This window comes from Anguilla anguilla, chromosome 14, assembly GCF_013347855.1.
Source record: "Anguilla anguilla isolate fAngAng1 chromosome 14, fAngAng1.pri, whole genome shotgun sequence".
In the NCBI taxonomy this organism is placed as follows: domain Eukaryota; kingdom Metazoa; phylum Chordata; class Actinopteri; order Anguilliformes; family Anguillidae; genus Anguilla; species Anguilla anguilla.
Window position 1 is genome coordinate 7,665,831 of NC_049214.1, and position 24,540 is coordinate 7,690,370.

The window sequence follows — 24,540 nt, forward strand, 5'->3', positions numbered from 1 at the left end:
CATGGCTAATGCCTCGGGGAATTCTATCCCACCCCTTTCTATTTTCCCCCTCAAGACATTCCAGCCATATTTAAATAACGATGAACCACGGGACAGCCAAGGGAAAACACACCAAGGCCTCAGTGGAGCCAGAAGTACTCCTTCCTCTTTCTTGAGGGTATTGACCTCTGCTGCAGTCATGGAATCATTCTCTGGCCACCCCCCTCCCCCACTGCTCACACAGGAAGTAGACACTGGACACAACCGCGTATGAGCCATTTAAGGGGAATGTTACCAACCTTAGTGAGCTGGATGTGATGACCCTGGCATCACAATGGCAATATATGACCTGCTGTGTATTGTCAGGGGTGCCCTTCCCAACGACTGCAACTCCAGCAAATATTCAGTGAAAAAATAACCGGGAGCAAAGAAGAACTGATTACAATTAAATTATTCAATGAAAGATATGGTTTTAACCTCCGTAAGTTGTGGTATTTTTTTGCAAAGACCCACTATTGTAGCCAGAAATATACCATATTGTAATTAATACAGGCCCGTCTGGGAGAGAGGCGGTTGTGCCAACCACTACACACCACTAACAGGTTCTCACCCATGGAAAGCAACACTGTCTCCAACTGATTTATATTTGTGAAGAAGTAACCGACGTAAGAATGGGTTCCTATGGAATGCAAGCAGATCCGATGTCATTAAAAAATAAATCCCCCCTCAGGCCCCCGTCCCCAGCTCGGTTACCATGGTCACATCTCTGTTATGCTAATACCAGCCTCAAATGTGTCAAACTGGTTTTGAAACAGATCAGAGAGTGGCCAGAGGAAGCTATCTCAACACTACAGGACTGTTTCCGCTGCACAGAATGGAGAGTGTTGAAGGAAGCCACTACCTATGGTCACATCACCAACCTGGAGGAGTATGCGGCATCTGTGACCATCTACATCAACAGGTGCATAGGTGAGATTACTGTCTCCAAGCCCATTATCACACCAACCAGAAGCTATGGCTCTCCACAGAGGTCCATGAGCTGCTGAAGTCCCACAATAAAATTGGGCAAAAAGCAACCCTCAGGACAGTGAGGGCCATCCTGTTCCATGACATCAGGGAAGCAAAGCACACATACGCACAGAACATCTATGAACACTTCCCTGACATTAAAGACAGATGACTCATTTGGCAAGACATTCAGACCATCACCAACTACAAGCCTGCACCACAGCCCTGTGATGCTGATGGTGTCCCCCTGAATGACTTATATGCATGGGTCAAAGCACAGAAAAACATGTCCTCAAGGAAGTCCACTACAGGTCCAATGATGATGCCATATCCTCTGGTCTCCACATGGTCCTGTCCCACCTAGAAGACGTTTGTGCAAGAATGTTGTTCATCGACTTTAGATCAGCATTTAACACAATCAACCCCCAAAAGATGATAGGCAAGCTGGCCCTGCTGGTCATGAACACTTCCAATAGCAACTGGATCTTGTACTTTGTAACAAAGAGACTTCAGGCAGTACAAACGGGTGACAACCTAACCGCTCCCAAGGAATGGACACCCCCTCTAACATACACACACACACACATATGCAGACACAGATACACACATTCACACCTCCAATGCCCCCCCTCCCAGTTCATATATATATATGTATACGTATGTATACGCTGTATACTGTGGTTCCAGGAAGGAACTTGGAATGCTGTCCTCTAGTGGACAGTGTTGGTCATATAGACATGGCATGGTGGCGGCTGAAGCTTATCTTCATTAGCTCAGCTGCTACCCATTGCCTAATCATTGGGCCTTAGAAAAAGGCTGTGCTCTAAGGCCTCGAGAAAACTTCTCTTGAGAACTACTGTGTGTTGGAGCTCTGTTTTTTTAAAATTTATTTTGATTGTGGACGATGTTATGTTATGTTTCAATGTAAATAAACTTCCAAGCACATCAAAAATAAAAGATTCCAGGTTTATTTTATTGGAAAGGGCTTTCCATGTAGTTATGTTTTTTCTTCTTCAAAGAAATACAAGCCGTTGCAAGTGCTTAATAACAGCTGATAAAGGACCAAGTTGGAGGCTGAGCTTTGAGCTCTCTCTCCCTCTCCAGGTGATTTGATCATTTGACGCTGGTCTTGGCCTTCTTCTGTTTCTCCATCAGCTGGCGGATCTCCTCCGCACTGGTGGCCTCCTTGTGTTGGATCAGGTCAGCGTGACCCTTGGTCACTCCCCAGTTCTCAGGAGTGGAGAAAGAAGGACAAGTTGGTCGTCCAGAAGCCGGTAGAATATTCTCCCAATAATCACGGCGTGACCTTGAAATGAAATGAAGGATGTGGTCACAGACATGGCATATTCCTGAAATTGTCTGAAAGTGTTCAGACAGCAAGACTAATCAGAAGTATAGCTCTTGTACTCTGCAGTGCTTTCATTTGATGTATCATATGAGAATTTAATTTGATCAGTTTAGAAATGAGGGGTAAGTCTGCAGTCCTTTGCTGAAATAGTTTGCCCATTCCACAAAATTATTATTGCCACCCACCTGGCTCGAACCCAGGGCTTGGTGTGCATCTCCAGGGCGCTGCCCCACATGCCATGTTTCTCAGATGCAGCGGGCAGGAAGCCTCTCTCAGGTGCCAGCTCCTCTGACAGTGCACGGGTGTGGTAGGGCTCAAACCCGCAGCAGCCCCCAATGTAGCGAATGCCCACTTTGTACGCCTCTCTGGCATATTTGTGCATGTCCCATCTGGTCAGGATTCTGGGCTCCAATGCTGCAAGGTCAGTATAAGCATGATTAGCCCGGTCATATATATTTATGCACTGATGATTCCTAAAGTGATTCCTAAAGGAATCTCAACAATTTTCCCTACCAAAGGGGAACTCTGGCAGGTCAATGAAGCCCTGGCAGCTGCAGTCAGGGGTGTGGTAGGCTAAGGGCTGGACCATATAGTGAGCTTTGAGCCCAGCATGCTCTACTCCCTCCTTCATGAGCTTCACAGTCTTCACACAGGTCATGGGGTCAAAGTGGCAGTTGATTCCAACAATCTGGGCACCTGAGAGAGCCAAAAACGAGGTCACAATTGGGTATATTTTTCAATAATAATACACTTCTTGCAGACACTTGACTGACATGCAAAGAGCCACACAAATTAAATAAAAAATTATCCATGTAATATCTACTGAGATACCAGAAAATTTGATTGAAAGTCTTTCTACTACAAGCACCTATTGATAAGACTAGAATACATGAACTGATGAATCAAGCACATGCAGGTAAGAACTGACAACTAGTGGAACATACCAGCCTTCACCAGCTTGACTGCGCAGTCTCCAGGACTGACTCCATTCAGATCTCCTTCAGGTCCAATGCACAGGCTGGCAGCGACAGGCTTCCCACTAGTCTTCAGAACCTGGACGGCCCACTCAGCCTCCTCCACATGCTCAAAGTACTGCAAGAAACAACATTATAGTAACCTTATTCCTGCTGTTTAAAATCAGTGGGATGATCCATGGGATGATCATCAGGCACTTAAGACAGACAAGGGGTGGCCAGAACATTTTAACCTAATGAACAAATTCAAAATAAATATGACTGGACCTGAACTGACATCGCCATACTTTCTTGCTGTTCACTGACGAATTACCCTTCCACCTCACTTGTCAAGAGACAATCTAATGGTCATTGTTGGCAGAAGAATTTGTTTTTCTTTCTTGAAGTTATGCATTGTTGTATTTTTAGAAAAGCTACAAAGGTATCATACTCTTTGTACACAATTATTTGAACTTTTTAGAACAGTCACTGTACCTCAGCAATCAAAAAGTCCACGTTCTTCTTCATAAAGACGTCCATCTGTTTTTTGAAGATGGCCTTTACCTCACTCTCACTCTTACAGCTCAAGTAGGAAGGGGTCTGAGAGACTCCACCTGCAACTAAGGCATCTCCCTCATTGGCCACCTCCCTGGCAAGGTCACAAGCAGCCTCGTTGACTTGCTGTCCCTGGTGTCAAAAAAACAAACAAAAAAAACAAAAAAAAAAAAAAAATATATATATATATATGTATATATACATACATATATATTCAGGTCTGTGTCAGTTATAATGTTCACTACACCACAAGCACTTTGGAAGGGAAATATTTTAATTAAGCAATACGGCACGCAAAGCCATGCTGTACCATGAATACAATCATGGCTACAGGGGTGTTATTAGGCATGACGCAAACCGGAATGCCAGCAACCCCCTGTACTGTGATGTCATAAAACAGATACAATATATAGAAACAATTAATTGATGACACATAATTACTTATTATATAATATTAAATGTAAGTAACGGTCTGTGTGCAGAGTGGTACTGTTTGCATACAGGCTGTTTGACTAACTGTTACTGTATTCGATTTGCAATCGCTGTAGAACGCTGTCTCAGCCAATCAGCATCCGGGATCGAAAACAACCCATTTTATAATGTTGCATTATTGTCCCTGTCTGATTGTTCCTTCCTGTTAGAGTGCAGACTGGGGAGCACAGTGGGACACTCACAGTGAGGCGCAGGTTGTTCCCCCTGTTCTCAAGTTTGTCATCGCTGGCGTAGAATGTAAATGTTTGCATGACATTAGACCCTGCTCTCAAGAACTCCCGGTGCAACTGTCGAACTGGAAATGAGGTGGGAAAACAAATTTTTTAATGTCGAGAGTTGAGAAACAACAGTGAAACACACGGAGTGCATTTGGTTTAAAGCAAGGGTGTACAACAAGGGCTGATTAGTTTCAGGGTTGTTTAGTTAGCTTAAACATATCTTTATCTGATTTGTATAAGCACTAACTACAGGTGCAGAGTGCAAGTGTATCCTAAAGATTTTACTGTGCTCAAGTACCGGAGTAAACCAGTGTATGTTAGAGTCCTGTCAGAAAACTAAAACAAAGGTAATTGGTCGGAACAAAAACCAGCAGGCAGATCAACCCTCCAGGACCGAAGTTGTGCAGCACCGGTTTAAAGCTTCTTTCTGATGTGTGTGAGCGATCTCACCAGCTTCAGGGTGCGTAACCGCGGCTTCAGGAGTCCAAGGGCCGGCCTTCACGTACCCCCTCTTCTCCAGGGCAAACACAAAGCCGCCATCACCAATCACAATCTCGCCCGCGTTCAGGCGCTCAAGAATGCCCTGTGGAGGAGAACCCAAAATGCAAACACTTTCATCTCCTCTCTGCAGTGCGCTTCTGATCAAAGTTCTCAATGCGCAGGGCATTATCATCCTCTGTGGACATCAAACGGCATTACCTGGCATGACATTCAGCAGTGAGAGATGTTGTGTTTGCATTACCTGTGCTCAAGGACTCTGATAAGTGCGCAGGACATTATCATCCCATAGTCATTCAAATACCATTATTTTTCCAGTTACGACTGGCCCAGACTGGTTAACAGATACAGGGAGGCGAGGTTAATTTAAGCTATACAGTCTTCCATGGGCTCAACATTTACATTGGTCAATCTTGTATAAATTAGATATTGAAAAGGAAAGGAACATGAATGAAAAAATAACAAATAACATACAGTAATAAAAAAAACTGAGCATATAATACATTGAACCATGACAATATTCAAGAGTATATGCAAACACACTGCAGCACGCTGACATGGGGATCAAATGGGGATAATAATAATAATAATAATAATAATAATAATAATAATAATAATAATAATAATAATAATATGTTACCTTTTTTCCTGGTGCCATTTCGCCAAATTCAGAAGTAGCAAAATGCACTTTGCAACAGCAAACCCCTCCTGAGATCAGATGCACAAGGAGGTTCACTTGCCATTGGTATATATTAATAAAGCTGAAAATGGGTGGGTCTGAGCTTCTCCTCAGAAGTCCCTCTGATTGGGAACTGTTTGTTTGGACAGCTTAATAAGGTAAATGGTTTGTACTTCAGCCCTGGGCCACTTTTGAAGGGGGTGGGGAGGTTATTGCAACCGGTTACTTGCGGTTTGTCTGTCGGCTGGTCTGTGAACTTGCGGTAAATATTATTTCCCTGGGCCCGGGAATAATATAATAATATAAATTTGTCCTGGGTCTGAACATTTCACCCAGCAGCCCTGCTTCAGCCAGTAACCAATCCAAACTTTAATCTACTTACACAGAGTAAAGGGTAGCAATTCCGGAACAAAATAACTGAATCCACGTCATGTTTGTCTCTCATTTACAGAACACAGTTTGGAGAATCTATAACCAACGAGGGTTCCAAAAAACGGAAGTATTTCCACCTGAATCTGGTTTTCAGCTGTATTCTGTTTTCTTCATTTATTACATACTCATGGCATTATGCAAAATTGTCATGGGGTATATTCCTTTACATTCATCTGTGTGATATGTGATGAGCACTGAATGCTGTATATGATATACACTGAATAAAGAAAACTTGATTTTCAGGTTTCTCAGTCATGTGACAAATCACAAGACCTAGATGAAAAACTCATACAATGCACAGGCTTACTACCAAGTTTGTACCATTTGTTTTGTACCATGTCAGTCCAGTATATATGGATTCATAAAACCTGAAATTCTGTGGCACTTAAAAGTTTACTACAATTGCGTGTGTCTTACAAATAGTGAGTTGGTTTAATTCTCTGGAGAGGGGCCCAGCTCATATGAGTAGATATGCTGCCCTTTTGAAGAGACCTCAAGACTACAATCGATCTACCTGAACTGATCATATTTCTCTATTAAAGGCATGTGATATGTGCTCATGGATACCAGTATCACTTTGAATGGCAAGGAAGACTTAAAAAATTTTTTTTTGAAAAAGTCATCGGGAAAGCAAATTAGTTACAATACTATCTGTGATGAACGTGTGAACAACCACCCTATTGCAGAAAATATTCATAAGTAGAACAACCCAAGCTCCCCCATGTACTGGGAACATCCCTTTATACCCGTACCCTGTATTTGTCAATGCAAACTGATGAAAATTCCATGTTTAAACCAACCTGGTCAAGCTGGTTTGAGGTGTGTTTTTGACACTTAGCTGGTAAGCCATCTGTTCACTAGTTGACCAGGTATATAGTCAGTTAGTCCAACAGTTTGGCCACCAGCATACTCTAGCAATTTAACCAGGTTTGACCAGCTTTGTCCAGCTAGAGACCAGCAATGACCAGCAAGAAGTGTCGAAAACAGTTTAAACCAGTTTAGAATCCCAGCTGCTCTGAGCTGGAATTTTCAACAGCTACGCGGAAGGTCATGAGAAAAGTGGAACTGTAATCATTCACCCCACGCACCCAGTTTCATTGAATTCTGAAGTCCGTTGAACCCCTTCACCTATGGTGATAGGGCATGCATTACAGACGTAAGTAAGGCTGTATTCCACTGATTTCAACTACTACTAAAAATTAACTTCTAAAAAAATTCTAATAAAATTTCACAGACGCATGGAGTCCTGTCCAGGCGCGTGACCAAGTTTAGCCTTACCCTGTCCTCAAACTCTGGTTGTTCAATAGTTAAACCGAGATGATGATTTGACAGTGAGGGATTGGATACAATTTCACTGAACTGGGAGGACCCAACAACTGTTTTGCCGTACCAATATTGCGACGATTACGCTTGACTAACGAGTAGATTTAGCTGGTTGTCATTATGCTTCGAGTTGTACCCTGTAGCTGTTAAATAGATTTAACAATGTCACAAATTTTTAATGCAGTTAACATCCAATTGCGAAGAAATGTTTACGCGTACCAGTATTTCAGGCGAATTGCCCAGCGAACCATATGGTGCGCTCCACAGAAATGCGCAGGGGAGGGGTAAGTCTTTAATTATAGTAGGCTATTACGATAAATGCAAATGCTGTCGTGCACTTACTGTATTTACAAACTGTATGCGTAGTAATGGACGAGGGTAGTTATAAACTGGGCAGCTAATCAGATCTGGATGTCGATTTATCAGTTCTGCATTAAGTGCAGGGGGACACGCGGAAAAAGTTAAATAAGAGATTACGACACTAAACGGTTCATACCCGGCAAATCAGTAAACCTGAGCTTTTATCTATGCCTGCACCTGTTATGTGTCATCCATTGTTTATACTTGGTCCCTGTTGGACTCATATGTATTCTGTTAGAGTTGAATTAACCTGGATATTGTACTGTGCGTTTAGTCATAGGGGGAGCCGATCAATAAGTCAGTATTGTGAAATTTGTAAAATGTGTTCTTTTGTCTATACATATACTGCGGGACATTCACATTACATTACATTACATTACATTACATTACATTACGTTGTATATCTGCCTAGTTGATCACCTGATACAAGGCAATGCATATTCACTGCGTACATCTTACATAATATCCATGTTTACGTCTGGATTGCCACGTGCAGTTTTAATTTTGAGACCAGTTCCCTAAGCTTTTCCATTCCATTGAAAATTACTTTTTAAAAGGGGCCGCCTCCCTATTGAGATTGTGCCATGATATTTGAAGAGTTATTACTTGCCAGAGTTTATGAAAAGTTTGTTTCAGAAGCTTCTGCATAAAGGAAATTTCATGTCAGACTGTTAGTCTGACCTCTCTCTCTCGTCTTGTGCCAGGGACCATGGATCCTATGTGCTGGGGAAGAGGTGGAAGGACACTGCAGAGACAGTGGTCATTGGGGGAGGGTGTGTAGGGGTCAGTCTGGCCTACCACCTGGCCAAGGCTGGGATGAAGGATGTTGTTCTCCTGGAGAAATCTGAGCTGACAGCTGGCTCCACATGGCACGCTGTAGGTGACGGTGGACTTTCAGCTAAAACTGTATTTGCTAACCGTTTATGGTAGGGGTCTCAACATACATTCATGGAGGGCTGCAATCTCTGCTAGGCTTTGTGGTTTCCTTTCAAGGAGCAGCCAATTTAAGCCTTGGAAACAAGGTGTGCATACTCTTTAGACAATTAATGTCTTAAATTAGGTACTCAAGTACAGGAACACATCGAAAACCAGCATATGCAGTGGCCCTCCAGATCTGAGTTTAAGACCTCTGGTTTATGGTATTTTGGCAGCACTTGGTAGATATAATCAATAGATAGGTTTCAATCGAGATTTGAGCCCTGTGAGCACAGTGATGAGTGCTTGCATAATGGAACACCCCTTTTTTTCTCAGCTGCCATTGGTTGGGCAGAATAATAAAATTCAATAAGATCATTTATGATTAAAGTGACATGGGATTTGGGCATTCCAGTATTAATAAACTGATGTAAATACTAAAGGACCAACTCAGTAGATATGGTAATAAGCATGTGCTTTTGTTTGTGTGTTTCTCTCTAATTGCAAGGACCTCTGACTTACTGCTGAGTGAGTTTTTGTTTTTCTCTAGGCGGGGTTGACCACATATTATCACCCAGGGATCAACTTGAAAAAAGTTCATTACAACAGCATTAAACTTTATGAGAAGCTGGAAGAGGAGACAGGCCAGGTAAATGTCAGAAATGATGATAATTACACTTATTATTACGCTTCAGTTACAGACCGTGTGTACTATGCATGGCAGTGTACCAAAATGTCAGACACACATAAAAGCAATAGGGTGAGTGTCAAAGGATGAATGAAGGCCCATTAAAAAAATTAATGAATGTTTTTTTCCTTTTCTCGTACCTGAGAATACCCATTTACAATTGTAAACTGGTTCCATTGATTTAACAGCAGGCTAGCGCGTATATATACTGAAAAGCAGGTAGCCACCGCTGCATACGTAGACCCAGGCCCAGTCCACCAGCTAAAGTACATAGCCATCGTTCCAGAATGAGGTCAAGAATGCCCTGCCAATTGAAACCCTCTCTTCCTCAGTAATGCTGTTACAAATTGTGAATCGCCCTGCTGGCTGCCCTACTGGGGCTGCTGGTCAGAGTCAGCACTGGCATAGTCTGACTCACAGGATATAAACTGTGGGTATAAGCCTGCCATTGGCCGAGTATTTCAGTTGGAATTCTCCTCCCCTTCCACTATCTGCGTGTTACCGTTTTTGATAGGGCACCGTCGCTGCATCCTGGGCTTAGCGCCGCCCAAGACGATTGTGATTGGTTTGAAGAAATACGAACAAGTCAGAGCGTTTTTTTCCCCCTATACTGGAATGATAATGGGTTGAGCCAGACCTTTCTCCAGCGCTGGCACAGCACTGAAACAAAGTGTGGAGATAGGTCTGGCTATGCGAGACTAGCACTGGCATGACCAGGGCTCAAGTCCAGAGCATGGAGCATATCCCTGACAGCTCTGACGTTAGACAGTATTGAGCTCCCATCTCCTAGAAAACAAGAGATGTCTGAAGACATTTGTTTGTTTATCTAGGTTATTTTAATACCCTGCAGGCCCGTTCTGTGTTGTGTGTAATTGTGGTGATGTCATCAGGCCGTAGGTTTCCACCAGCCAGGCAGCATCCGTATTGCATCCTCTGCAGTCCGAGTGGATGAGATAAAGTACCAGATGGCCAGGGCGCACTGGCATCCCACACCACAGTTTCTCATTGGCCCAGAGAAGGTCAAAGAGCTTTTCCCTTTGCTGAACATGGACAAGGTTTGTGTAGCTTTACATTTAAGAAATGTGTGTGCCGTTCCTCATTTGTAAACAATACAACAAAATCGATATTGTGGTCAGTTAAATTTAGCAGTGCTCTATGAACGATCGATTATTTTTGTGTAGTCAGTTTTTATTGATACATCATTTTCTTTCATTACCAAGATCCTGTGTGATATTTAAGAAGACAGCCGTGCGGTTCAAAAATCCAATTTCTTTTTTTGCAGAATGCAATTCATTTAAAAGTAGATATTGCATTCAGGTTTATGCTGAAGTTTTCGTTACTATGTAGTATCGTATAGTGTAAAATAAAATGAAAAAGCTTTTGCTGAATTGGTAAGCTATTTGAAATATTTTTGTTGTTTCCTCAATGAGCTTTTGTCTGACACACAGAGCACACCATCTCTTGTCGAACTGTTGTAATGTGTTCATACTTCTGATTGGATTTCTGATGCCTGCCCCTGTACGTGTGCCCTTCAGGTGTTAGCTGGGCTCTATAATCCTGGAGATGGGCACATTGACCCATACTCCCTCACCATGGCGCTGGCTGCTGGGGCTCGCATGTACGGAGCCCAAATATACAACCCCGCGCCGGTCACTGCCCTCGCCCCCACTCCTGACGGGAAGTGGGACGTCCAGACGCCGCACGGGACCATCCGCGCCAACCGCATCGTCAACGTCACAGGTCTGCACGCTTCTCGCTCGTTTTTTTGCGTTGTTCTTTAGAGGAAGCAAGCGAGGCTTTCATAGTGGTGCAGGAAAGGAGGGGAATTCAAGCAAGCTTAGGAAAAGAGACGTTAACAGACAATAATTCTAATATCAGGCCACAACAATGTCAGCAAAAATCAGGGCTAGGATGTGTAAGTGTTCATAAGTACTGTTATGTAACATATACTGTTACTGTAGAGTGATTCTGCTCCATGTTGGACCTTTCACCAAAGGCAAGCCCAGTCACCAAAGAAGTCATATGGTGCCAAGGATTTTGTTAATAAACACTAAATTATCCTCTGTTTTTATTAAGCAAAGAGCAGTGGTCTCAAACTCAGTGCCATGGAGGGCCGTGTGTATGATGGTTTTTATTTCAGCCTCAGATCGTGATTATATAATTAGTTCAATTATTTGCTGAATTAGGGATGCAGGTTTGCACATAATGGTGACCCAACATCTTTGGCGACCCGCATTGTCTAAATAAAAATTGCTTATATTCTGTGCTTCAATGCAGTTAAATGCATATGCCTGAATGAGTCATTGGTTGGAATGAAAACCTGCATACATATGGCCCTCCATGGCAACAAGTTTGAGACCACTGGTGTAGAGGGAAGATGGGTATGAGAGGGGCTTTGGGGATTCAACTTCTAAAAACATCCATTAGAGGGACTGCATGCATTTAAACATCCGGAGAAAACGTCTAGCAGCATTGCTCTAAATCAGACTGGAGATATAAATAACTGTAAATAATGGTTTTAAAATAATAAGAATCAAAATGATGTGTTTGTCTCCTACTGTATACTGACTTTTATACAGTAAGTAAAATAAATATATCTTAATCAAAGAAAAAGTTGTAAAATAATGTGTTGAATTGAGAAATGTCATTGCGGTAGACTAAATTAAATTATGTGATCATTTCTGTCCTGTGACCTTAATATTTGAACATATGGCAGTTATGTAGAAATTACTTTATGTAATAATGAGGAGGGAAACAGACATTGGTAAGCAGAGCAGCCATCAGGGGGGTGGGGACAACTGGGTACATTGCCCTGGGCCCTGGAAGAGGGCGGGGGGGTTGGGGGGACAATGTTTTGTGGACATGGTAAATATTGTTGTCCAGTGCTTTGGAATTTCACCCAGAAGCCCTGTTGGTAAGTAAAATAAATTGTGAGGAAAAAGCAATTTCAGCCAGTGACTTCATAATTTAATAATTAGAATGTTACTGGGGGAGTGTTCCGCACTGCATATTAATCATTGAACAGAGCGGTTATACTTTGTGTTCTTGTGCACTGAATGCTGATTAAGGTTGCTTGAATTTTAGCAGACTTACATGCATGTACTTTAGCTTTTGCCTGATTTAACCAGTTAGCATTACAGTGACTATTTCCGGAAGAAGACCACGCCAGTTGTTGTGAGTGAAGCACATTTTGCCTTGGGCATTTACAAAGGGTGTGTGCCTTTTCTTGGGCCTGATTTTCCTATTAACGCAATGATAATTCTCTTTTGCATAGATTCGTATGCTACTGTATCCCAAACCAACCCCGCATTTCTGTACAGTACAGACTATTTTCATGAGTACTGCTGGGTCATCTATTTGTTGTTACACCTGATTTGGGCTGCAGCTTGACTCCTCTTGGCCCAGTTCTCAGAATCCTATGAAGGCAGTACAAAATGTACACTGAACTGTCCACTGACAGTGTGAAGTACAAATTCCCAGAAGGAGGGTGTATGCAATGACTGGCAGTGTTGTTCCTACTCTTTATGCTCGTTTGGCATTTGTCCTTTAAATGCAGCTAAAACCAGTTTCTTGCCATCCTAATCTTGTTTTGTAGAGTGCAGACGGTGCAATGTAACATGCATATTGCCCCGCGGTGGCCCAGCTTTTTCAGTACTACATTATGCTAGCAATTCCCAAGATAGGAGCAATTACATACCCCAGAAATACACAAGCTGCAAAGGATTGTAATTTGTGGGTCATCTACTGATGGAAAAATAATGTGAAATTTTCAATTGTGAAAATCTCAATTTTGCATGAGAATGTAACATTTTCACATGCAAATTAAAATACTGACAGGTAAAATGAAAATGTCACATGTTAAATTGGACATTTTCACTTTTTAAAATGTGATCTACAATTTTCACATGTTTTGAAAGCATGTCGGTTACCTTTTTCTGCTCTCATCTTATAAGTTGGGTTATTTTTATAGTTCACATGTACTCTTCACATGTTGGGTGTTCACATGAGGTTTTTCAGCATATATGGGTTTTTCATGAGGGTCCTTTAGCTGTACTGTAAGAAAAACCAATGACGGATTATTCTTTCAGCATTGGCTCTCGATAATTAACAACTGGCATATCTCCCATGTCTGCATAAATAGCTTATCTGTGTAAGGTGATCTTGAGGTGCTTGCATGGGAACCAGGAGCATCTCTGACTCACCAAAGGTCTTCATGCAGTTTACTGAGAACATGGCTGCAGCTGCTTTCTGACTGGTTATTCAAAGCCAGTGGCTTGAACAACAGGAAAAAACATATTGGCTTCAGTTCCTTTCACAAGTCTCTTTTCGTTGACCCTGAATGTCCCCTGACCTGTCAAGTTATCTGATTTCAAGGCCAATCGCAATCCAGTTGAAGGTCAAGGGTCGTGAAACTTGGCCTGACTCTTAGGTCAAGAATTTCTCTGGGTGCAACCATGGTGCCTCTGATGAAATTGTCTGGTATTGCCCCTGCCTTCCACAATCGGTCACTAGTGGGCGTCTGCTATTTTTTTGACACACTATTTGTTAGATATTGTCCAGAGTTTCATGTTGTATATTGTGTTATCATTACCTGGTTTGAATGAAATACAAAAATTATGATCACGTCTGCAAGGCATGTTGGGATAGCCAGCAACATGGAGCTAGCCAGAATTTAACTGTACAAGCCCAAGGCGGCATGACTTCACATTGTGGTAACCAATCAAATTTGATCTCCAATGTGTACATTGCCCACCCCCCACCCCCCTTCAAATAAGAATACAAAAATAATAACAACATTCAACAAACACAGTCAAAAAATAGGCCCAGAAGAGAGGTCCTCAAGTGGCCGATTGTGGGAGGTGGGAGCAGTGCCAGGCGGTCTTGCCAGAGGATGTGTGTTTTCACCATTGACAATGAATAGAGGTGATCTTCTCATCGCGCCCATCTTCTCATCTGAGGCAATGAGGCTTCACCGTTATTTAATTTATAATCGTGTATAGACATGATCAGAAATTAAATAAATATGAAATAATGAAATAAACATGATCAGAAATCAGTTTAACAGAGCATTAAAGATATCCTCTTTCCATTTTTTGTTAAAATTGAGAACATTTTTTTTCAGAGAACTGATTCTACCTGTTGTAAAATGAATTTGAAAGAAAAGTACAATTTGAAATAGTTCTCCATGTTCTGCAGGTTTCTGCTCAGTGCCTGAAATTTGCTGGCAACAGCTCTCTTCTGCAGCACTGAAAATTTGTTTGCGCACTAGGAGCTCACAGCTGTCAGAGATTTCAATGTATCGTGTTCCTAAGAGTTCGCTGGGCAGGGTTAGAGAGGTGTGTCTTGGCAATGGATGCATTTTTTTGTAAACTGGTCTCATTTAAAAGAATGACACTGCTTGTTAAACCAATGCTATTTTTGCTAATGCTTATGAATGTACTAGCTTGAGTGCTTTGCGTAGAAAAGTTAGTGAGAAAAGTGGCTACCCACTTACTGAATCATCAAAAAGATAAACATACAAAAATATAAACAGACAGGCAAACACAGACAGGCAAACAAAAAAGTTGAGATTTGCATACTGTATATATGCCATCCCCCTCAATCACATACAAATTCACATACACACAAACATACAGTATGCAATGAAAGCAGGACACACTCACATGGATGCATGCAGACACTCATACGCATAAAGATCCGTGCAGACAGATCCGAGACACAGGCACACACCCCCACGTAGACCTGTCTACACACACATGCACGTAAGCAGACAGTGACAGCTGTACACCCAGACACAGAGGCACACATACAGATATCTGCAGGCACAGCTGCAAAATGATGCACATGCACTCTCACATTCACACAAACATACATGCGTATACATGCTTAATGCTCGTAACAAGTATGTCCAAGTACAATAAAGATTTGGTCAAACATGTCCCTACTCATGCATGAGTTTTTTTTTTAATTGGCTTTTTGTGGTATATCAATTTGTTGGTTTGGTAAATTATTTTAGACTGGTTGTCTAATTTCATAAAATATGTCTTCAGTAGGGCAGCACTGTTGCCTCACAGCAAGAAGGTTGTGGGTTTGAATCTCGACTTGGGGCCTTTCTGTGTTGAGTTTGCATGTTCTCCCTGTGTCCGTGTGGGTTTCCTCCAGGTGCTCTGGTTTCCTCCCACAGCGTGTGAGTGAGTGGTGTATGTGCCCTGCGATAGATTGGCGGTCTGGCCAGGGTGTATTCCTGCCTCTCGCCCAATGAACACTGGGATAGGCTCCAGCACCCCCCCGCGACCCTGCTCAGGATAAGCGGGCATAGATAATGGATGGATGGATGGATGTCTTCAGTACCCTGAACTATGGCCCTTAAGTGCTCCATAGAAAAAATATCTAATCCACTGAAGCAGAATGCAGCATCTTGCCGGGAAGAGGAGTTTGTTAAAAAAGAGTTAAAGGGCTGTGAGATATAGTTGACTGAGAGGGTGGGATTTTGAGTAAGACGCAGGGAGGTTCTGGTTGTATACTAAATTCAGTTAATTTAGTTATTTTGCCCCATACAATTTCTGTATTGCAGCACATTCCCGCACACAGTTAGTGTTTTCCAATATCTGTCTGACATTTGCCAGAGTGGAGAGTGCTAAGAGTCAAATTTACTGAGTGCTCTGTGTACAATTCAGAGCATTTACTCCATACGTCATCTCTCCCATGCTGTTGTTTTACTAATATTAAAAGGGCTAAGTGCATACAAATTTGAATAAAAGGAAGCTATGATTTTCTTAAATAAATATTTACGTGGATAAAAAATTATCCATAGTACTCATCAATGTGTGGGCATGACAAGCCCAGTTAAAAAAAGGTTCGGTAGAATCTGGCCACCTCCGTCCATTGGAAGTTGAAGTGTTTTAATACTGTTTAGGTTTAGGTCTAGGTTTCTTTCTGTGCCAAAAAAAATAAATAAATAAAATTTTTTACATGACTTTGTATAATTTTAATTGTGTCTTGAAAAAAATAAACCCATAAGCATTCTTTTTTCTGTTTTTACCATGGTTTAATTTAGTGTGTTCCGAATGTGATTTTAATATTAAACCAGAAAAGAAGGCAGGGTCGGTGCCAGAAATGGTAGATCCTGTGGAGTGAAGCTCAGTGAAAATGGATATGGGTGGACTTCAGATTTGTTTACCGCTTGGCAAAAATAGCATTTGTCAACAGCTTTAAGAAATTCCATTTATTGTAGTGGTCACAACTTGTTCTCAAAGGTTGTCGCTTGTTTTCAAAAGCAAACAGCTGTGGTCCCAGGGCCAAAGTAAACATTTGACGGACTTTTTTATGTTTGCTGTCTGGCCAGAAACTGTGAACATTGTTCACTCACAAACTTTGCCCATATTTTACATTTAAATAGGGTACACTTTACTAACAGGCCACTAACAGAAACATTGTGCTGCCAATAAAGGCACAATTCATATTCTTTCTAATTTTTTACCTCTGAAAATTACGTTTCATATTCTCTTTGTTGCAGTATCCAACATAATAGACAAAATATTTTTACAGAATGCTAAATATGTTAATCGTGTTAATCACAACATTTATTGCACACAGTGCCTGTGTTTTATATGAACCCACCAACTGTCGTGTCAACAGTGGTCCAGTCCACAGAGGTTAGAATACTTTCTTCAGAGATGGGTAGAGTGGACCTGAATCATCTGTTATGAACTTTGTTTTCTTTATGGTTTGGTTCACCCATGTGGTGTAAAATAAGCAGGAGGTAATTGCTGTTTTTTTGAGTGAATGGTTGGCTTTCTCAGTGATGCCTCTTTTTTGCTGTTAACTGCTTGCTCATAATTGCTACTGTGTAGATTATACTGAATAACTACAGGCACATTATAAGGATTCCCAATTACATGTGAATACACAAGGAAGCTTTGTTTACTGGATTTGGAATTTATACTTTTATCTTTAGGTTTCTGGGCCCGGGAAGTTGGGAAAATGATTGGCATTGAGCACCCTACCATCCCTGTCCATCACCAGTATGTGGTGACATCAACAGTGCCAGAGGTGAAGGCCCTAAAGACTGAGCTACCAGTCATCCGGGACCTAGAGGGCTCATACTATCTACGTCAGGAGCGAGATGGACTGCTCTTTGGACCATACGAGCAAGAGGAGAAGATGGTGCTGCAGGACTCTTGGGTCAGGGATGGGGTCCCTCCAGGTACAAAGTCCGGATTTTCCCAAAAAATACTTCAGAGACCCTTATCCATAGTGACTTCCAGAGCCACTTTTCTTGTGTGTTGTAAGAATAAGGGCACATTCACTGAGAGTTAAGCATTAAGCCAACCAGTGGCAATAGTTGTACCATCACATGTCGCTGTAGGCTTTGGGAAGGAGCTGTTTGAGTCCGATCTGGACAGGATCATGGAACATGTTGAATATGCCATGGAGATGGTCCCTGTTCTGAAGAATGCCGACATCATCAACATTGTGTCCGGTCCCATCACCTACACCCCAGACCTCCTGCCCATGGTTGGACCTCATCAGGGGGTGCAAAATTATTGGACAGCCATTGGCTTTGGGTAATTATTTTGAATTGAAAACGCCTGCTGAATGTGACTGTCTGCACCTATACGTAGTTGCACAGCAAATGATCTGTTTTGTTTCTGCAATTGCATTAGATGCAGTGCACACCATAATTATTGACAATGGAAAATATGAGCAAAAAAGGCTATTAAAATGTCTTTCTCATTTGTCAGCACGACCTGACTCTCAAAATATGAGAAACATTGAATCTTTAATTTAGGTAAAATTATTCAAAGAAAAAAATTCTTCATAAAAATATATTTTCTCAAAAAACATGGATCATAATCATCTGAAAAAAATTTGAAATTGTTACAAACAAAACCTGACTGTATATTCTCTTTCATATTTCAGTTTTTATAAGCACATCCAAGTCTTTATCAATAATAATAATAATAATAATAATAATAATGATGGGAGAACACACAAATGAGATAAAAGGTTGTTGTAGTGATGGAGAAACAAAGCTCTCTGAAGCAACGAAGCTTTCCGGGCCATTGTCTCAAAAATGGAATCATTACTTGAAGCATTGATTAACACAGTGCACACTAGGGTTAATCAAACCAGGTATGATCATTGCCAATGAGTATGCCTGTGTTGATATAAACAGACTAATCTGATGCTGTGAGAGTGCTGTTTGGCTGATGTGAGTGCCCATGTGGTGCAAGACACACCTCAATTGTCTGATGCATTTCCCCATGTGATATTGGACACACTGTGATTGGCTGATGCGAAAGAGTGTGTGTGACGCAGGTATGGAGTGATCCATGCTGGAGGGATGGGAAAATTCCTGAGCGACTGGATCATGACTGGGGAACCTCCATTTGACTTGATTGAATGTGACCCCAACCGCTACTCAAAGTGGACCACAGTGCCCTACCTGTGCGCCAAGGCCAGGGAGTCCTATGGCTTCAACAATGTTGGTGAGAATGGGGAAATGTAACACAGCGAGTTCAGAAGGTTCAACAGCTAATGACTTCCTGTACAAAATGGAATTTCAGGCATTTGATTTGGCCAAGGAGGTAATGTGTATGTCTACTGCTCATCTGTCTGGAAATCTATGTTTAATGTTTTAAGTCATCAAGCTTCCAGTTTCCGTTTCCTTTTTTTTTGCACAAATAGGCTTTCATTCCCTCTGGTAAATGAGCACAATAATGCATTGTGTGATAACATGATATAAATGGAAATGTCTGAAATGAAGGTTGTTTGAATGATTTTTTTACTTGAACTGCCTGCCCAAACAGCACAGTGCAAGATGCTGGCCAGACCTGGGTCAAATACATATTTGTTTTGAATTCAAATGCTTTACTGATCTTGTCTGGTGTATTAGAGCCAATGAAATACTCTCAAAACATTCAAACCCCGCATTCTGGTCATATTTTCAGGCTCAATTACATCAGGCCATAGAGCACAGAATAGTTTTAAAAACAAATACGTATTTGACTCAGGTCTGATGCTGGCTTTTTGAAACTCAAAGATGCAAAGCTGTATTGTGGACTGCAGTGACATAATACACAGTGTGACTCAGTGTGCTTCCTGAATTTTCTCCTCCTGCCGCTCCCAGTGGGGTACCCTAAGGAGGAGCGCTTTGCAGGTCGACCCACCAGCAGAGTGAGTGGTGTGTATGAGCTCCTTAAATCCAAGGCTTCCATGGGCTTCCACGCTGGCTGGGAACAGCCCCACTGGTTCTACAAACCTGGAGACGATGTCGGATACAAGTGAGAAAAAACCCTTGTTCAGATATTAATGCTTCATAATTCTTCGTGAGAGAATACCAAAACAGACCCAGCTGCTGACGCTTTAGCTACCATATCCCTGGCTCAAATGGTGCAAGTGAATTTAAATTATGCCGGAATCGGTGTTACCCTTGGAAAATAAAATGCAATTTAATTCTAGCAATGATTTCAGTTGGGTCTGGCAGCCAGTGTGCTATGTTGAAATGTTCACACAGGTTAATACTGGATCTCGTAAGTAAGCACTTGAAATGCAGCCAGGCACCATTTTGCTGTAGGGGTAATGATTATTTGATCAGACAAGAGGGAAAAAGTTTAGGATGCCAAAAACAGACAAAAAGGCAGCAGAGAAATTTTATGTTTGCAAGTAAACATACATATTTATTCAAAGTCCAAGCCAAAGTCAAATTTATTTAATGTTCATTATCACCAAGATTCAATAGTTCAAATACACAAAACATGAAAGAATCCATGTTAGTGCTAATCTGAGCATGGCTTTTATTTGCATCTGCACAGTAACATTTCTGGTTGCTTTAATATACCATTTTCCAGCAGAGTGCTTTTTTGCATGTTTCCATAGCAGTGACCGGCTATGGCTGAAGCAAAGAGTATTAGTTAGTTGGCAAATTTTAAGGGTGCAATGCTGCTTGTTTTCGATGCTGCATCTGTGAAACAACTGAGTCATTGCACAGAAATTAAGTTTCCCAAACCAAAGTGTTCAGAATATCAATTCCCAACATTTCAAGCATATTTGGTATTTGCCTTTTTGTTTTTTGTCTATTGAATTATGGAAAATAAATCTAAACTGTACTGTGACGTGGTGCTTCCAGTTGGCACCCGTATGCAAATAAAAGGCAGCCTCAATTGTTATTTTGAAAATGGTGCCGATTTCTCTCTGCTGGCTAGACCCAGCTTCAGGCGCACTAACTGGTTTGAACCGGTTGGACGAGAATGCAAGCTGGTGATGGAAAAAGTGGGGGTGATTGATCTGACGCCCTTTGGGAAGTTCATGGTCAAGGGGAAGGACTCAGTCAAGCTGCTTGACCGTCTCTTTGCCAACGTAATGCCAAAGGTGGGCACTAGCGCCACTCTTACCACAGGCTGTTCTCTATGATTACACGACATTACTGTTATCGTTTTACCATCACATTTCCATTTAATTTGCTTACTCACCACATTCACAACTTGAGCTTCTTGCCAGTGAAGCTTGCAGGTGGATAGCTTGGGTAGGGGAGGGAAAACTAAATAAATAAAAATTATATGTGTGTGTGTGCCTGTGTGTGTGGTTAGCGTGTGCGTGTATGTGTATGTGAGCCAGATTACATAATCATTTAGAATGATGGTGAAAGAAATTCAGTATGCCTGGTAGAATTTGCAGTTCCCTTAGATTGTGCTGAGATTGCAGTCTTGCTTTAGCCCTCTTGTGTCATTTGATATGGTGAAATCACGAGCTGCATATCCACCTTCTCCCAGGTCGGCCTGACCAATATCAGCCACATGCTGACCCCTTCAGGAAGAGTGTATGCCGAGGTCACCATTACCCAGCTGGCACCGGGAGAGTTCTTGCTCATCACTGGATCTGGCTCTGAACTCCACGACCTCAGGTCAGTCTCAGGGGACCGGAATACATGGAGAGACGCATGCAGTGGTATACATGCACACATGTAAGCACATAAACGCAGTCACGCAAACATGTGCTGCTGTCTCGTATATCTGGCAGTGGGTCTGTAACATAACTCTGAGAACCACTGTTGCCCTCCTTCTGCTCCAAGACCTGGCAGTGTTCCATCATAGTTTAATACAGCCCCAAATACCTTCAATACACTCAGACGTTTGTTTCCAAGAAATAGGGCCTGTAGTGCCATTGCCCCCCCTGGTGGGCGTGTGTAGTACTTCAAGTGCATCAGTTAACGTCACGTGATTTGGGATCTGTAAAGTGTTTTCCTGCTTTCTTAGGTGGATTGAAAAGGAAGCGGTGGATGGTGGTTATGATGTGGACATCACCAATGTAACTGAGAACATCGGTGTGTTGGGTGTGGCAGGGCCCAAATCCAGGGAAGTCCTGCAGAAACTGACAGATGAAGACATGAGCGATGCTGCCTTCAAATTCCTGCACTGCAAATCAATCAGATTAGCAGGAATTCCTTTGAGAGCCACTAGGATATCTTATACAGGTTGGATGGACATTTGCAGCCACGTAACAAACCCATGCATACAGATTTATTGTGCAGTGACTTTTTTGCCCATGTGTCTATCTGTTAGTTATTACTGCACTTATATAAGCACCAAAATAGCTATATCAATAATACCAGTTTGCTTACACAAATTGCACTGTCCATATCTGTTACTGTATGTTTATGTCTGTGTATAATATACCAGGGAATCTGTGACTGTAAAATTTCATGTGTTCCTGGGATTATGTGTGTGATGTCACTGTGCGTTCTAGGTGAGCTGGGCTGGGAGCTGTACATTGACAATAAGGACATGGCTGCTGTGTACCTGGCAATAATGGAGGCTGGGCAGAACGAAGGCATCGATAACTTTGGTACCTATGCCATGTCTTCCCTGAGGCTGGAGAAGGGCTTCAGAGGCTGGGGAGCAGAGGTGAGACGAAAGGCGAAAGGCACATGCTGTCTTGTAAAGATCTTTTGAAATGAAAGGTAGTATTGGGGTGGGCTGATGGGGGCATATTTTACTTGTTTCGGAAATAGTTAACAGTGTCATTTGATAATTATATTTTTATGGTCTCTGGACAATTTTCTCCACACAGATGAACTGTGACACCAATCCCTTGGAGGCTGGCTTAGACTACTTCATCAAGCTAAATAAGGTAGCTGTTGAGTTTTACCCCTTTCAGCTATATTGTATATTTTGGGTGCCTTTTGATTTGTGTCCCCTTTGTCCTTGTTAGGTACTTCTAGGCAGTGCTATTCTCAGAAGTTTTGCTTTGAAACTGAACATCTTGGATGTCTTTCTTCCTATGAGAGGGTGTGAAATTTTCTAAGCTGCCATTTGTTTCATTAATGTTGTATGGTTTATTTGAGGCCTTCTTTTTGGAGTTCAGCACTGAAACGAAGCGTGGAGATAGGTCTGGCTATGTGTGACTAGGTTGGAAGAAACTTGAGCCTAAAGAATGGCTACAGGCTGTGGGAGTGCGATAAAGTGCTTTCACGCACCCCACTGACTTTTTCCCAAAGCCAGCAGACTTCATCGGGAAGAAGGCCCTACAGGAGATCAAGGCTAAAGGCCTGAAGCGCAAACTGGCCTACCTCGTTGTGGACACTGACGATATTGACCCAGAGGGCAATGAAACCATCTGGCACAAGGGCAAGGTATATTCCCAGATATATCAAGGGACTGGACACATTAACTTTGAAGCTGATGCTCAGATACAAAAGGGATTTTGTATGGTTACAGGAGCTGTGTTATTGGGGGACTTAATATCTTCAGTAATACGCATCTTTTCAGGCAGCCAAGTAAAATATTTTCACATATTGTAGGTGCTTTCCATACTGTGAATCCTTAAGCTTATAAACAGTACAGTAATACCATTTTTGATTATACAGATGGTCTAAAAGTGATCCAGCTTAGTGGCTTTTTCTGTACTGGGCAAGGCAGACTACTGAAAGTTATTGTGTGCCTCACAAGTACTAATGGTATCTTGCAAGATAAATTTGAATTCACATTATATGTTGTCACTTGGTTTCAGGTGGTTGGCAACACAACCTCAGGGGCCTACAGCTATACCAAGCAGCAGAGCCTGGCGTTTGCGTACTTGCCGCTTGAGCTGATCAATGTGGGCCAAAATGTGGAAGTGGAGCTTCTGGGCAGGAAGTACCCTGCCATGGTGATCCAGGAGCCTTTGGTCCTGACTGAACCCACCAGAACCAGACTGCAGAAGAAGGCAAAGAGCACAGTATAACAACGCCTGCAAGCACACCTGATCCTGGGTCAGCAGAGCTGCACTGTTCTCTGCACAGACCAGTGAAAGGCTAGTCTCAGATAAGCTTACCCTTTCTGCATACAGCAAGCAGGAAGTGACAGCCGCACGAAGAAAACAGGCAGACTGCTGGAGGACTGTCACAGGAACAACTTCTGCTTCCTGTTTGTGGCCTAGCTGTGAAGGAGTTAAATGTCAACACATACATTACAAATATGTGCGTTAGCGGAATATGCTTAAAAAATGACCAGCATATGTTTTGGAAACTACAGCTTAAACACATATGCAGAATTGCATTATTTCAGTCTTACATAATATATTTTTTTACGAGGTAATTGAACAAAATTCATTGAACGTCTCACTGATTGGGAAAGAGCTCAGGAAGAACCACCTCAGCAACATTTTTGAAGCTGTCATAATAAATTTAAGAAATTAAACAAATACTTGACTAGCTTTTCCATTCTATTTGTGTATTAGAGCATATGTGAGGTACATGCTCTGGATAATGTAGTCTTAAATTGGAGCAGGTAAATTAAGGATAATGGTCAAGGATAATTAAAGGAAGAGAAGGTCATTTTCACAAAAATGCACTAGTATTTTTTGTTAAATTCTATAATGATGGACTTTGATATCCTTTGTAATTTGTTATGTATTTACATATAATAAATTAAAGGCAGTAGTGTGGTTTTGTGTCTAATTTATAATACTAAATGACTGTTCAGAACACTGGCAATATTCATCTTTTTTCACATTTCTGATATTTATTCAGACTATTCATTGCTTCATACAACAAGCATTACCTGAGTTGCTCCAGCAAAATGCAGCTTGAATCAAAAGAAAATACTGCAGGC

The 24,540-nt window shown here is 41.9% G+C and overlaps 2 protein-coding genes across 2 annotated transcripts; one reads left to right on the top strand and one right to left on the bottom strand.

Moving 5' to 3' along the window:
• Positions 1 to 1,939: 1,939 nt before the first annotated feature.
• Positions 1,940 to 5,848, bottom strand: LOC118213304 (betaine--homocysteine S-methyltransferase 1-like). The gene is made up of 8 exons (XM_035392166.1): positions 5,692 to 5,848; positions 5,004 to 5,136; positions 4,518 to 4,630; positions 3,784 to 3,975; positions 3,280 to 3,427; positions 2,849 to 3,031; positions 2,521 to 2,749; positions 1,940 to 2,293 (listed from the first exon to the last, which is right to left on the bottom strand). Exons 1-8 carry the CDS (start codon positions 5,707 to 5,709, stop codon positions 2,101 to 2,103), a joined length of 1,209 nt encoding a protein of 402 aa, XP_035248057.1. The 5' UTR covers positions 5,710 to 5,848; the 3' UTR covers positions 1,940 to 2,100.
• Positions 5,849 to 7,508: 1,660 nt separating this feature from the next.
• Positions 7,509 to 24,373, top strand: dmgdh (dimethylglycine dehydrogenase). Its single transcript, XM_035392164.1, has 16 exons — positions 7,509 to 7,769; positions 8,550 to 8,721; positions 9,311 to 9,409; positions 10,339 to 10,503; positions 10,984 to 11,188; positions 17,406 to 17,654; positions 17,817 to 18,015; positions 18,770 to 18,939; positions 19,581 to 19,734; positions 20,656 to 20,821; positions 21,223 to 21,353; positions 21,706 to 21,923; positions 22,196 to 22,353; positions 22,520 to 22,579; positions 22,947 to 23,081; positions 23,459 to 24,373. The coding sequence occupies exons 1-16, from the start codon at positions 7,648 to 7,650 to the stop codon at positions 23,669 to 23,671; spliced, it is 2,616 nt and encodes an 871-aa protein (XP_035248055.1). The 5' UTR covers positions 7,509 to 7,647; the 3' UTR covers positions 23,672 to 24,373.
• Positions 24,374 to 24,540: the final 167 nt, after the last annotated feature.